Genomic DNA, 14493 nt, shown 5'->3' with positions numbered 1-14493 from the left:
CTCTTTCTCTTAAAAAAAAAAAAAAAAGATAAAGTCTGTTACCACTCCTAAATGCTTCTCTCTCTCTCTATTTTTTTTGTTGGGTACAGCGTGTTTGATTGATGGTACCTGAAAAGGCCCTTCCCTTCTCCACAGAAACTCTGTCCCATTCAGCTTGGGGATGACATTGCTCACAGCCTTGTCAGCACCAGTAGATGCAGAGATGATGTTCTGGGCAGCCCCTCAGTTGTTATTCCAGTTTCCCAGTCTTAAAGGTGGCAGCAATGGCATGGACTGTTGTCATAAGTCCTTCCGTGATGTCAAAGTAGTTATGGATGACCTTGGTCAAGGGACTCAAGCAGTTGACGGTGCAGGAGGCATCACTGGCACTTGATGGAGTTGCCAGGCTTCTTGTTCATGCACATCACACACATGGGACATTGGTAGGTGTGCAGATGGTTAGCCTTTTGGTACCACCCTTCAAGTGGACCCCACCTCCTCCAAAGTTGTGACGACACCAGTAGACTGCCCAACACACTCAGCACCCACATCACCCTCCTTGATAGTGGCTGGATCTTGCTTCTGGAAGATAGAGCTGGGCTTCCCATTGATGACAACCTTCCCGTTCTTAGCCTTGATAATGTCACTGAACTTGCTGCTAGTGCAACCTCCGCTTTGCCGGAGTTAAAAGCAGCCTGGTAACCAGGAGCACAACACAGTCAAATCGTTTATTCCGACCTTCACCATCGTGTCTCCGGGATGCGGCTGGCACCGTAGATGCAGCCGTGTGTCTGCAGAGCTAGAATTGCCTACCACCGCCGCCAGCCACCCCGCAGCCTCGGACTGCAGCCAGACTCCGCCCCTCTCCCCCACGGTCCAGTGACCCCTAGATTCGAGGCGTCAGAGGCCACACCCTCTCCTTTCCGCTTCCGGTCTTTCGCAAGTCATTCCATTCTGCACCCTAGTTACGGTCCCACTGGCTGGGTTCCGGGTTCGTTGTCCTGGTTCCCGGACTGGGCTGCTTTCTTGGGTCGCTCCGGCAGCACCCACTCGGGTGACGGACCCCAGTCGCCCTCCTCGGGCCTCCGGTGCCGGTCTACGGTGCTGGCCCACCTCGCCCCCTGCCCAGGCCCCGGCCGGCGCGGTCCATGGAGTCTCAGTGCGACTACTCGATGTATTTCCCGGCCGTGCCACTGCCGCCGCGCGCAGAGCTGGCAGGGGACCCGGGCCGGTACCGGGCGCTGCCCCGGCGGAACCATCTGTACCTGGGGGAGACTGTCCGCTTCCTGCTGGTGCTGCGCTGCCGGGGCGGCACGGGTTCCGGTGCCGGGGGCGGCCCAGGCTTGGGCTCCCGTGGGCCCTGGGCAGAGCTGGCAACCACCTTGGCTGCCCTGGCGTCGGTCAGCGCTGGAGGCGGGGCCCCCGGTGGCGGTGGCACCGGTGACCAGGATCCCGAACCTCCAGGGGGTGCAGGGGACCCTGGAGGTGGAGGCTTGTTCCGAGGCTGTAACCCCCTTCTCACCCATGGCCCGGGCCCTGCTACCTCAGGGGGAGCGACCACGGTGAGGAACTTGGGCTCACAGGGCACAGGGCGGAGGGGCGGGGTGCTAGGCTTCAGAGTCCCCGGGCTGCAGGCAGATGATGGATGAGGCAGGGGAGGGCTAAGAATCATTTATTGTGAATCTTGAAGGGTGGAAGGTAGGCTGCTGTTTGGACCTTTCCTGATCTGTTCTCCCCACTGTCACAACCTCAGCTGCCTGTGGAGGAACCCATTGTGTCCACAGATGAGGTCATTTTCCCACTGACTGTCTCACTGGACCGACTGCCTCCAGGGACACCCAAGGCCAAGGTAAGATTGGCAGGAGTGGAGCCGATGACCTAATTCAGACACCTTTCTAAGGCCCTGCTGTCTGTCTCTCCTGACTGAGGTCCTGTGTCCGTTGTACCCAGATTGTAGTGACCGTGTGGAAGCGGGAGGTTGAGGCACCAGAGGTCAGAGATCAAGGCTACCTGCGTTTGCTGCAGACCCGATCTCCTGGGGAGACCTTCCGGGGCGAGCAGAGTGCTTTCAAGGCCCAAGGTGGGGAGGAGAATGCAGAGGGGAAAGGAATTTGGGGGACAGGATGGACGGGTGCTACAGGAAAGTATCTGATCTGGGGAGAAGAGGAAGATTAGAACCGTGGTTGGTATCCAAGTCTGTGCCCAGACCACCATTTCTTCCCTTCACCCTTTCCCACAGTGAGCACCTTGCTGACCCTGCTGCCCCCTCCGGTTCTGAAATGCCGGCAATTCACTGTGGCTGGAAAACACCTGACTGTGCTCAAGGGTGAGGAGATTGGCCAGCTCCATTCTTAGGGAGCAGCGAGGGCTTTGGTTGGGAATGGGCCTAAATTCTCTGAACTTAGCTGGTTACTTCCCACAGTGCTGAACAGCTCCTCCCAGGAGGAAATCTCTATCTGGGATATCCGAATTCTCCCCAACTTCAATGCCAGCTATCTACCTGTCATGCCCGATGGCTCTGTGCTGCTAGTGGACAATGTCTGGTGAGGTCCTGGGGACGAGCTGGGCTGGAACTAGGGAGTGGAGAGCTTTGGCATGGAGGGATCATGCTATGTCCCCCTCTCTTTTGAACTAGTCATCAATCAGGGGAGGTCACCATGGGCTCCTTCTGCCGACTCCCTGGTACCTCCGGCTGCTTCCCTTGCCCGCTTAGTGCCCTGGAGGAACACAACTTCCTGTTTCAGCTGAGAGGGGGTGAGCAACCCCCTCCAGGAGCCAAGGAGGTAAGGAGAAAGGGCTGGCGTTAATTCAAAGAAAAAGGAGTGGGAGGGAATGAGGGGTTTGAGGACCAAAGAGGAGAGGACTGTAATACAGGTAACATTTCTCTGTCCCTTCCACCACAGGGTCTTGAAGTCCCCCTGATTGCTGTGGTTCAGTGGTCCACCCCGAAGCTGCCCTTTACCCAGAGCATCTACACCCACTACCGGTGAGTGTGTGGGAGCCCCTGCTAGGTACTGTCCTGTTCACGTCTGGTTTTCCGACACACTCCCTACTTCCTTCTCTCTTATTATTCCAGTCTGCCCAGCATCCGCCTGGACCGTCCTTGCTTTGTGATGACTGCTGCTTGCAAGTCTCCCATTCGGACTTACGAACGTTTCACTGTCACCTACACGCTGCTCAACAATCTTCAGGACTTCCTTGCTGTGAGGCTCGTGTGGACCCCGGAGCATGCACAGGCTGGTAGGTCAGCTGCCAGGCTGGCACCGTGTCTAAAGGGCACGGAGGGAAGGGAGGAAGTCCCAGGACAGTGGACCTGACCTCAGTGCCCCACTTCTACCTGGGTGGTCTCCATGCTGTCTATCACACAAGCAGCTGGGAGGCAGTGGGATTGCTGGGTTCCCGGCATGTTTGCTCTGTTTCTTCTATTTACTAGCTGTGTGACTTTGGGGAAACTACTTCACCTCTTCATCTGTGTTGTTAAGTGCTGTTGAGTTGGTTCTGACTCATAGTGACTCTCTATAGGGTTTATGAAGGAACTCAGGTAGCGTAGTAGTTATGAATTGGGTTGCTAATCTCATGATCAGCAGTTCGAAACTACCAGCAATTCCGTGGAATAAAGATGAGGCTTTCTACTCCTGTAAAGATTTACAGCCTCGGAAACGCTATGCAGGGTAGCTATGAGTTCGAACTGACTCCATGGCACATAACAACATTTCCAAGGCTATGCAGGGTAGCTATGAGTTCGAACTGACTCCATGGCACATAACAACATTTCCAAGGCTATGCAGGGTAGCTATGAGTTCGAACTGACTCCATGGCACATAACAACAACATTTCCAAGGCTGTAAATCTTTGAGGGAGCAGAAAGCCTCCTTCTTCACCCTCGGAGCAGCTGGTAGTCTTGAGCCACCAGCCTTGTGGGTAGCAGTCCAGCATTTACCCTACAGAGCCATCGTGCTCCCTCTTGATCTCAAAGACGAGAGAACGAATACCTCACGAGGCTGTCACGCAGGTCATCTAAGTTGATGGAAGTGGTTAGCACACAGAATTGCTATTGTTCCCTAGAAAAGGAGGCACAAGGTGAAGATTTACTCACTTCACTAGAGTGGTTTGGAGGATCCAGTGAGACCCATCTGAGGCACGTTGTGCAGAAGTGTTTACGGGTCTCTGTTTGTGTCCCACCCCCCAGGGAAGCAGCTGTGTGAGGAGGAACGGCGGGCTATGCAGGCAGCCCTGGACTCCATTGTGTGCCACACGCCCCTCAATAACCTTGGCTTTTCCCGAAAAGGCAGCGCACTTACCTTCAGTGTGGCCTTCCAGGCTCTCAGGACGGGGCTCTTTGAGGTGGGCTGTGTATGCATGCAGAATGCTGGCGTGTGGGGAATTGGAGACCTTAGTTTTTGTGGATGAAATATAACAGGGGTGGGAGAACTAAAAGGCCAAGCAGAGGAAGGTGGACTGTGGATCTTGTCAGTCCTGTCATGTGGGTGAGGTGATCTCAAAGGGAGTCTGAGCTGGCAGGCTGATCTGTGTCTTCACCCTCAGCTGAGCCAACACATGAAACTGAAGTTGCAGTTCACAGCCAGTGTGTCTCACCCTCCTCCTGAGGCACGGCCCCTCTCTCGCAAGAGCAGCCCCAGCAGCCCTGCAGTCCGGGACTTGGTGGAGAGGCACCAGGCTAGCCTGGGCCGCTCCCAGTCCTTCTCACACCAGCAGCCCTCCCGCAGCCACCTCATGAGGTATGGAAGCGGAAGGTGGCATGGCAGTGGGGATCAGAGACGGGCACCCGGTGTCTGACGGGCGCCCACACCCTCTGCCCTTTTCCCAGGTCAGGCAGCGTGATGGAGCGCAGAGCCATCACACCCCCTGTGGCCTCTCCTGTGGGCCGTCCCCTCTACCTGCCCCCGGACAAGGCTGTGCTTTCTTTGGACAAGATTGCCAAGCGGGAGTGCAAGGTCTTGGTGGTGGAGCCAGTCAAGTAGACCCCTGCCGGCTCCCCTCCTTACACTCTGAAATCTGAAGTCCCGGAGGATGCCCTCCCTCCCAGGCTGCTGCCTCCCTCTGTGGGTGAAGAGGTCCCACAGACCTGTCTGTGTCTACTGATGAGGAACCAGGGAAGAAGCTGTGAACTGGGTGGGTACGGCTGCTGCACAAGTCAACAGTATTCCTCTCCCCCCTCAGTTCCTGTGTGATGGGGGGGCTGGACCCACCCCTAGACCAGGGCAGAGGCTCTAAGAGCTTCCTTAGCCTGCATCCCTTCGATGTTTACAAAGTGTTTTCCTCATTCCGCTTGTCTTTTCCACCTTGAACATTCCCTCCCACCCAGCTGCAGGACTGAGCTGAAGAGGGTGGTGATGGTAGATGCCCCCCCCCGCCCCCACAACAATGACCTTTCTGTCTTAGGGGCTGGGGAGATAGCTAGGTGACCTCCACCCGCTCCTCAAGTTTACGTTTGCAGCCCGAAGCACTTTATGTTGTGTGTGTGTTTATTTTTTTGTCTGTCCTGTAAATTATTCTCCATCTACTGCTTCCAATGGAAATCAGACTATTAAATGCCTGCCCAGGAGGGAGAAGAAACACTGTTGTTTGTGTGTTGGTGGAGGGAGCAGAGGAGACAAGAGTGGGCAGTCTCAGAATCATTTGCTTTAGTATCTGTACCGAGTAGCAGCCCTCAGTTTCCTTCCTTTCCCGCCCCGCCCCTCTGGGTACACAGCTTTCTCCCCAGAAGGCAGACACATTCCCAGGCCTGGGCACAGCAGGGTTATGTTTATTGGAGGAGAGGAAGGCGGGAAAGCAGAGGGGGTCACCCTCACTCTCCTTAACATTGCACTAAGTCCCCAGGCCTTTGCCCCTCCAGGTTGGTGGGAATTGGGTGAGCAGAGGCTGAAGGTCCAGCTGGAAGCCAAGGAGGTGGGAACCCTGCTGTCTTCCTCACAAGCAGCTCTAGGCCCAATCCACTGTCTCTGACCTTCCCCTTCAGCAGTTCAGATGTCAATGGGCTCCCGGCTTCGGTTCTGCCTCTTCACCACAAACACTCTCTGTCCTGACACGGTCACCAGCAGAGTGTGTTCTCCAAAGACGACTGGAGAAAAGAAGGCCCTTACCCAACCCCAGGCAAGGAAAGGGAGCACAGAATTAGTGATGTGATGACCTCCATGGGGTCAAAACTGTAAAAGCCAAAGAAATCTTTCTCAGGAGATCGAGGCCTCTGAGTCCTCTTCTTTTTTATACTCAGTTCTGATCCCGGGAGGGGGAACCCTAAGGGGAAGTACTAGGGACCCCAGGAGGAGTTGGTCTTTTTGTTCCTGAGAAGAGTCAGCCTTTGAGAGAAATCTCCCTCCCCCATGACTACCAGAGGCTGGGACTAAGTAAGGCTCACCAGAAAGGCGTTTGAAGGGCACGTTCATGCCATGGTGCAGCCGGAAACCACATGCGGTGCTGACCAGCTCAGAAATGGCGCTGGCGGCCTGTTCATCATTTTCTAGATCCCCAGATGACTGTACAAGGAAGCAGAAAGCAGGGAAGAGAAGTGCAAGGAATTCCAGTCAAACAGCCAGTTTGCCTGTAGTATTTACAACCTCTCCCTCTCCGTTTCCAAAATCCGTTAAGTTGCCCAAGTTTTGGAAAAACAAACCTAAAACCTTCCTTGTGTCACCTGATTTCTCATAACATTAGACTTGTTCTCGGTGATGTGCATCCATCTCTTGACTATTTTCCTAACTCCTTGACACTTGACTTTGTTCTCTGCTCCCAGCTATTTGATAAAGTCATTCTGCCAAACCAAAACCCACCCCTAAAAATGACCATGGGATTATTAAAAGCCCCTCCTTGGTCTTGAGCCACACCCTACTACCCAACTCTTGGTTCAGTGCAGTGACAGCAGCCCAGGGTTCCTCTTTTCTGGTGACAATCTCAACTTCCTCTTCCGCTTCCTTGATCAGGGCCTCCCACTAGGGTAAGTTAAGTGTGCTTTGCTCCCTTGGACATTCTGTACCTCAGTTTCCTCATTTATAAATTGGGGACAATAGAGTAAAAAAACCTCGTGAGGATTAAATATATTGGCAAGATGGTTGGGACAGTTCCTTCCAATTATTATTCCACATGTTGGAGAAAAATGTGGTTTTCCCTTCCCATAAAGATTTACAGCTTTGGAAACCTTACAGAGGGGTCGCTATGAGTCGGAACCAATTCGAAGGCACTAACAACTTTCTACATCAGACTTAATGTTCAAAGTGAAACCACTGGAACTCCCTCTAGTTTCTCATCAACTTTCTTGATTTCATGTTGGTTAAGGCACCATTCTAATAACTTTCTGAGTTTGAAGTCTTATTGGGTGGAGAAATATCTTCTTCACCAGTCAATCCTCTTAAATTTCTGGTTACCCCGCCCAGTCTCAGACCTAGCTTTCTGCAGCAGCTGCCCTCTAAACTCAGCACCTCCAGTCCAACTTCACACTACTAACAAGTTTTGCTAAGCCATTCCAAAGCTTTCAATAGTTCCCAATTACCTTCAAGATTAAATCCAGATGTGTGAACCTGGCTTTGAAAGCCCTTCACAATCTGATCCTTTCTTTACAACAGCCTCTTGCTGGTGTCACCCTGCTGCAAATAAGGCCATGTCCCAGCCCCAAATAAACTCTTCTTCACAATCACCCATCCATTAAAGCCTCACTGGATTTTCACCTCCAGGAAAGTTTCCTTGCCATAACACAAGTTAATACATAACGAAAGTTGATTCCTTTAATAGTCTTTACCAGTCAATGTTGCTTTCAGTTTTTAACCATTTACACCTTGTTAAGCACTGGACTCCTCAGAAGCCCAATACAGAGTGGCTGAGTCAAAACAGACTCTATGGCACTTAACAAAAGCTAGATTGAGAACTTGTAGAGAGCCAACATTCTATTGTACTCTGGAACAAAATACAAAACCTCTTCAACAAATATCAAACAAAAGACCTACCTGAAAAGTATCACTTATCACCTAACTTCCGCCATCAGTGGGTTCTCACTCATAAAGGGTTTCAGTGGAGTTTGAACCACTAACCTTGCAGTTGAGTATTTATCCTACAGTTCCACACCAGGACATTACTAGAATTGATGATAAGCCTTTAGTCTCAGGCTTACTTGTTAAGCACCATCGAGTTGGTTCTGACTCATAGTGGCCCCTGTACAGGATTTCCGAGGATCCACTGGTGGGTTTGAACTGCCAACCTTACGGTTGCAGTGTGCAGTCCAGTGCTGATCCTACAGCGCCACACCCGAAGTCCAGGCAAGTTATGTGGTGGTGGTGATGGTGTGCCTTGGAGTCTGTCAATCTTTATGAGAGCTGAAAGCCTCATCTTTTTACCGCTGAACGGTTGGTAGTTTTGAACCCCTGACCCGTAACAACTATACTACCAAAGAATAGAGACAAACTATGGCATAATGGCCATGTGTTCATAGAGGATCCCGTTCCCTTTCCCAGAACGCACCGCCAGCACTGCGCCTTCACTCAGCACCAAGTAGCCCAGCTGGTCTGGGATTCGCTCCAGCCCCTGGGTCAGTGCAGAAGTCTAAAGGATCAAGGGGCAGTCAGTGAGAAGCATGCTTGGAAGGTGGCTTTTCAGACCCATCACGTGCAAAACCAAGTCCCTCTCCTGATGACAGTTCCCCAGGCCTTCTCTTTTCCTTTCCAGGCCTCCATCTGTGCTGTCTCTCTCTGCCCATGGGTACTATCCGCCTCCCACATCCGACCTGTTACCCCAGACAGCTCACACATCAGACTTCCCTTCCAACTTCCGGCAGACTACTCCCCGGCCTTGAACCCCCTTTCATCCTCCTATTCAGCCCTCTATATTGTCACCTCCCCCCAACTCCCGCTCCATCTTCACTCCCTCTCGATCCCGGGGTGGTTTGGGGTGAAGGCGGCCTGCAGGCCCAGTAAGGGGCAACCAGGAATGTTGGGCAACAGAAACGTTGAACCCCCGGCGTGTGCTCCCGCGCATGCGTCTTTACTTACCATCGCAAGTTTTAGGTATTGGGAGCGCTCCCTACCACAGGCAGCTTCCGACTCCAGGTCCAGATCACGTGATTCCAGGGGCGGGCTCTTGTTCCCTCCAGCACGCGGATTGGACCATCAGACGAAATCTGCCAGTGAGGTGCACCGTTTCGCGAAGACGCACTCGGATTGGTCACGTCCCCTTTCTAACGCCCATATCCCCGCCCCTCAGAGCTCTGTAGCGAGGTGGAGGGGCGGGGACTAACCCTGAAAGAGGTGTGGTGGGAGGGGTGCGAGGGTGGGAGGGGTGCGAGGGGTGGGAGGGGTGCGAGGGTGGGAGGGATGGGGCGTTGGGGATTTGCTCTTGCGCATGAGGGAGGGCTAGTTGACTCTGTCTCCCTAAGCGAAACACTTTTTGAGGTTTCAGACTTCTCCATCCTAAATCAAGAGAATAATATGAAATAATGCTTGTGAAGGGAGCGCTATGGCTCCATAGGACAAGTACTGGACTGCGAACCGTAAGGTCGGTGGTTCACGCACACCAACCGCTCCGCGGGAAAAAGATGAGATTTCCTGCTCCAGCAAAAAAACTAAGAGCCTCTAGAACCCTATACAGGGTTTGAACCGACTCTACAGCACTTACCAACAGTGCTTGTGGAAAGCTATCAGAAATGTTGCTTTTACACCTACTCATCAACAACCTTGTTGAATTACTCCCATTTTGCTGATCAGAAGTTAGAAACCCAAAGAGTCAGCTTTGCTCATGGGCACACCTGGCAAGTGGCGGGACCAAGTTTCAGCCAAACTTTCCTCTTGTTGAGATGACGATTTTTTTTCGATGCTCCGTGGGCAAACAGCACTTAGTTTTACCTCAGAACCTCCCACTATCATTTTTCTTGTCACAGAGGAACGCTTAGCAATTCAAATGTTCGTCAGTCATCATCAGGATTGGTTCATTATCACAGACAGCTCCGACCACACTGCTCCAGTAATTCCCGAGTTCCCTAGAGCTGCTGTAACAGAAATCCTACAAGTAGATGGCTTTAACATATTTATTCTCTCACAGCTTGGTGATGTGCCATGGAGCGACCCTGTACAGGGTTTCCAAGGCTGTAAATCTTTACGGGAGCATCTTTCTCCCGCGGAATAGCTGGTAGTTTCGAACTTCCCACTTTGCGGGTCGCAGCCTGATTCGTAACCACTACGCTACCAGAGCTCCTTCTCTCACAGAGTCTTGTTTTTAAGTGCCTTCGAGTTGATTCCGACCCATAACGACCCTGTATAGGGTTTCCAAGGAGTCTCTGGTGAGCTTGAACCACCAACCTTGCAGTTCAGATGACTTTGCAGTCTGACGCATTAGCCCACTGCACCACAGCAGGACTCCTCTCTCACATCTTGTTGTTGTTGTTAAGTGCTGGCGAGTCGGTTCAGACCCATAGCGACCCTATGTAGGGTTTCCGAGGAGCTGCTGGTGAGCCTGAACCGCCAAACTTGCAGAGCCACCAAATCTAGGGGAAGGCTTTCGCTCTATGTTTGCTCTAGAGGAAAGTCCTTGTCTCTTTCAACATCTGTAGGCCCAGCATTCCTTGAATGTGTCTTGGCATCAATCTGGTCCTGGGTCTAGGAAGTTCTCAACACAGGCACCCTCGGTCCAAAGAATGCACTTTGCTCTTGGCTTTTTCTGGGATGATGCTGAGGCCCTCTTTCTCTGCTTGCTTTTCTCTCCTTTAATCTCTTGTAAGAGAACAGGAGATGCAGGCCCCACCCCAGGGAAACTCTCCTTACATTGGATGGGGGCTGTGACCTGAGGTGGGGTGTTGCATCCCACCCTAATCCTTTTACAATGTAATGATTGATCTCATCATTACACAACTGCCAAATCACTGAAAATCATGGTCCAGCCAAGTTGTCAGGTATTTTGTGGGGACACACTTCAATCCATAAGAAGTAGAAAGCAAAGTTTCTCATTTCTTCATTCAACAAATGTTTACTGAGCTAGAGAAATAAGAACCATGACACAAATAGATACATGCACACTTACGTTCCTCACAGCATTATTCACAATAGAAAAAAAATAACGGAAACAACCCAAGTGCTCAGCAACGGATGAATGGATCAACTGTGGTGCACACACACAATAGAATACTACACAACATAAAGAATAATGGCGACCCCATGAGGCATCTCACAACATAGATGAACCTGAAGGATGCTACATGAAGTAAGTCAATTATAAAAGGACATATTGTAGGCGACCACATTATAAAACATCAGTAAAAGGTTTATGGACAGGTAGAAACATTTTTTGATGGTTACTAGGGATGGGAGGGGAAATCACTAATTAGATTTATTGTTGTTAGGTACCTGGGAGTCTATTCTAACTCATAGCAACAGAACAAAACGCTGTCAAGTCCTACGCTGTCCTCATAACTGTTGTGATGTTTGAGTCCATTGCTGTTGCCACTGTGCCAATACATCTTGTTGGGGTCTTCCTCTTTTTCACTGACCTTCCACTTTACCAAGCATGATGTCCTTCTCTAAGGACTAGTCCCTCCTGGTAATATGTCCAAAGTGTAAGAGATGAAATCACCATCCTGGCTTCTAAGGGACGTCGTGGCTGTACTTCTTCCAATCCAGATGTGTTTGTTCTTCTGGCAGTCCATGGTATTTTAACAGTCTTCTCCAACGCTGGAACCCAAATGCATCAATTCTTCTGCAGTCTTTCTTTTTTCATTGTCCAACTTTCACATGCTACCCAAAATACCATGGCTTGGGTCAGGTACACCTTAGTTCTCAAACTGATATCTAAGTAGATAGTTGTTGTTGTTGTTAGGTGCCATCGAGTTGGTACCGACTCATAGCAACTTTATGCACAGCAGAACGAAACACTGCCCGATCCTGGGACAACCTCACTACTGTTGTCACGCTTGAGTCCATCGATGCTGCCACTTGGCCATCCATCTCATTGGGGGTCTTCCTCTTTTTCTCGGACCCTCCACCTTACCAAACATGATATCCTTCTCCAGCAACTGGTCCCTACTGTCCAGCTTTCACATGCGTATGAGGTTATTGAAAATACCATCAAGTAAATAGTTGTTGTTGTTGTTGTTAAGTATTGTGGAGCTTTATTTTATATACAAAGGTAGAGTAGTGGTTACGAATCGGGCTGCAAAACTTAGGGTCAGCAGTTCAAAACTACCAGCTGTTCCGTGGGAGAAAGATGAGGTTTTTCTGCTCTGGTAAATATTTATAGCTTCGGAAACCCTATACAGGGTCGCTATGAGACGGAACTGACTCTGCGATACATAATCACCAGAGTCCTGGTGTGGTGCTGTGGACTAATGCATGAGACTGCAAAGTCATTTAAACTGCAAGGTTGGTGGTTCAAGCTCACCAGCCGCTCCTTAGAAACCCTATAAAGGGTTGCTATGGGTCAGAATCGACTCGACGGCACTTCACAACAACAAAATTATATATACAATCTCACAATAGCAGTAATACCAAACAATTTACAAGTGGATGCACATATAGATGTGTAAGTCGAACAGATATGAGATGGTGTATGCGAGTCCACCCACCAGCATATATAGGTTTGGCAGAGGTTATTTCTACATACGTATTGGTATGTGCTGCAAATATACCCAGGAATACAGAAATGCTTGTTGTGTTAGGTGCCATCTAGTCAGTTTCGACTCACAGTGACCCCATGCATAACAGAACAAAACACTGCTTAGTCCTGGGCCATCCTCACAACATCCATCTGACATCCGCAATAATAATCCCTTGTTCCACATCCTTTTCTGAATCTGGCTTGAATTTCTGGCAGTTCCCTATTGATGATGTACTATTGCAACTGTTTGTGAATTATCTTCAGTAAACTTTTAGTTACATGTGATATTAATGATATTGTTCAATGATTTCCACATTCTTTGGGATCGGCACAGATATGATCTCTTCCAATAACTTGGCCAGTAGCTGTTTTCCAAATTTCTTGCATAGATGAGTAAGCACCTCCATTGTTGTACAGAAGAGCATGCTGTTGTTGTTAACTGCCATCTAGTTGGTTCTGATTCATAGCGACCCTGTATAGGGTTTCTGAGGAGGAGTTGGTGAGCTTGAACCAATGGAAAAACGTAGAAAATCAAATTTATGGAAACTTCTTAGCCAGAAGTCAGTGTAATACTGCTGACTTGTTCCGTGTTCTCTGGCCAAGAGAGTACAAAGACAATCTGATACACTCAGTATCTCTCAAAGCACAGCCAACCTCAATTCCTCAAGTATAGCAATATATGAAAACAATGAATAAGAAGCAAAAGCAAGGTTCCAAAATTGTGAAATAATTTACACACATTTAACAAATGAATGCTTTTAGCACAGAGACATTACAAAGCTAAATAACTTTGGTAGTCATATACTTATCATTGTGTTAAGTGCCGTTGAGTCGGTTCCGACCCATAGTGACCCTGTACAGGGTTTCCGAGGGTGTAAATCTTTACGGGAGTAGAAAGCCTCATCTTTCTCCCGCGGAGCGGCTGGTAGTTTCGAACCACTGACCTTAAGGTTCGCAGCCCGATTCGTAACCACTACGCTACCAGAGCTCCTTATCATAGGATAGGGTTTATAAAGTTAATCTACAGGGCTGATTGCTTTAACAAGGCATCGGGTTCGAATGTAAACTGAAATCTTGGATGAAGACTTTTGTGGGTGTGTCTCTGGGTAAATATATAACCAACTACCTTTAAAAGGAATGGTCAAAGTCTATATTTGAGGCTTTTTGTACATGTGAGAGCCAGGCCGAAGTTTCTACGCCCTAGGATAGGCCCCAGATGTAGTGTTGTTGTTAAGTGCCATCGAGTAGGTTCTGACTCACAGCGAACTTGTATAGGAATTCTGATAAGTGGCTGATGGTTTTGAACCGCTGTGATTAGCAGTCCAGAATTTATCCCAAAGAACACTATAATTTCTAGTTACTTTGTTGAATCTGAAGAGGGAGGTCTCAGGCAGAATTAATAATTGATCATGTGTCACACCCTTAGGCTCTGGCCTCATACTTCGCTTCTAATTATTGACTGATACTTGATTGAATTTATAGCTCCTTCTAAATCTTAAATGTTTTCTCTAGGGCTGGAAAAAATATTTGTTCAACAATGAGAACTACTTGGTGCCATGGCACTGTATAAGGGATGCGGATATATCAGTGATCAAACTAGACAAAAGTCCCTACCCTAATGAATTTATATTCTAGTGGATGGTGTGATAGTTAGGGTTTTGTGTCAACTTGGCTGGGCCCAAAATCTCAGCGGTTTAGCAGTTAAGATGTTGTAAACTTCTCTGTAGAAACAAGAGTCAAGAAATCAAACGACGTATTGCATTAGGGAAATCTGCTGCACAAAACCTCTTTGAAGTGTTCAAAATCAAAGATGTCAGTTTGAGGACTAAGGTGCACCTGACCCAAGTTATGGTATTTTCAGTCACCTTATATTCTCGGAAACCCTGTACAGGGTCGCTATGGGTCAGAACCGACTCGACGGCACTTAAC

The 14493-nt window shown here is 49.6% G+C and overlaps 2 protein-coding genes across 2 annotated transcripts; one reads left to right on the top strand and one right to left on the bottom strand.

The window, feature by feature from the left end:
• The first annotated feature begins 965 nt into the window (after window positions 1–965).
• On the top strand, window positions 966–4961 carry LOC102828898 (chromosome unknown open reading frame, human C7orf43). The gene is made up of 11 exons (XM_006859627.1): window positions 966–1541; window positions 1733–1828; window positions 1930–2059; window positions 2219–2305; window positions 2402–2522; window positions 2615–2762; window positions 2883–2965; window positions 3056–3219; window positions 4169–4323; window positions 4525–4718; window positions 4808–4961. The coding sequence occupies exons 1-11, from the start codon at window positions 1128–1130 to the stop codon at window positions 4959–4961; spliced, it is 1746 nt and encodes a 581-aa protein (XP_006859689.1). The 5' UTR covers window positions 966–1127.
• Window positions 4962–5963: 1002 nt separating this feature from the next.
• Window positions 5964–8961, bottom strand: LAMTOR4 (late endosomal/lysosomal adaptor, MAPK and MTOR activator 4). The gene is made up of 5 exons (XM_006859811.1): window positions 8820–8961; window positions 8634–8710; window positions 8449–8529; window positions 6359–6476; window positions 5964–6061 (listed from the first exon to the last, which is right to left on the bottom strand). Exons 1-5 carry the CDS (start codon window positions 8959–8961, stop codon window positions 5964–5966), a joined length of 516 nt encoding a protein of 171 aa, XP_006859873.1.
• Window positions 8962–14493: the final 5532 nt, after the last annotated feature.

Source organism: Chrysochloris asiatica, unplaced genomic scaffold (genome assembly GCF_000296735.1).
Source record: "Chrysochloris asiatica unplaced genomic scaffold, ChrAsi1.0 scaffold00034, whole genome shotgun sequence".
Lineage (NCBI taxonomy): Eukaryota > Metazoa > Chordata > Mammalia > Afrosoricida > Chrysochloridae > Chrysochloris > Chrysochloris asiatica.
The sequence above is the reverse complement of the archived record's forward strand: the minus strand, read 5'-3'. Positions and strand labels throughout refer to the sequence as shown.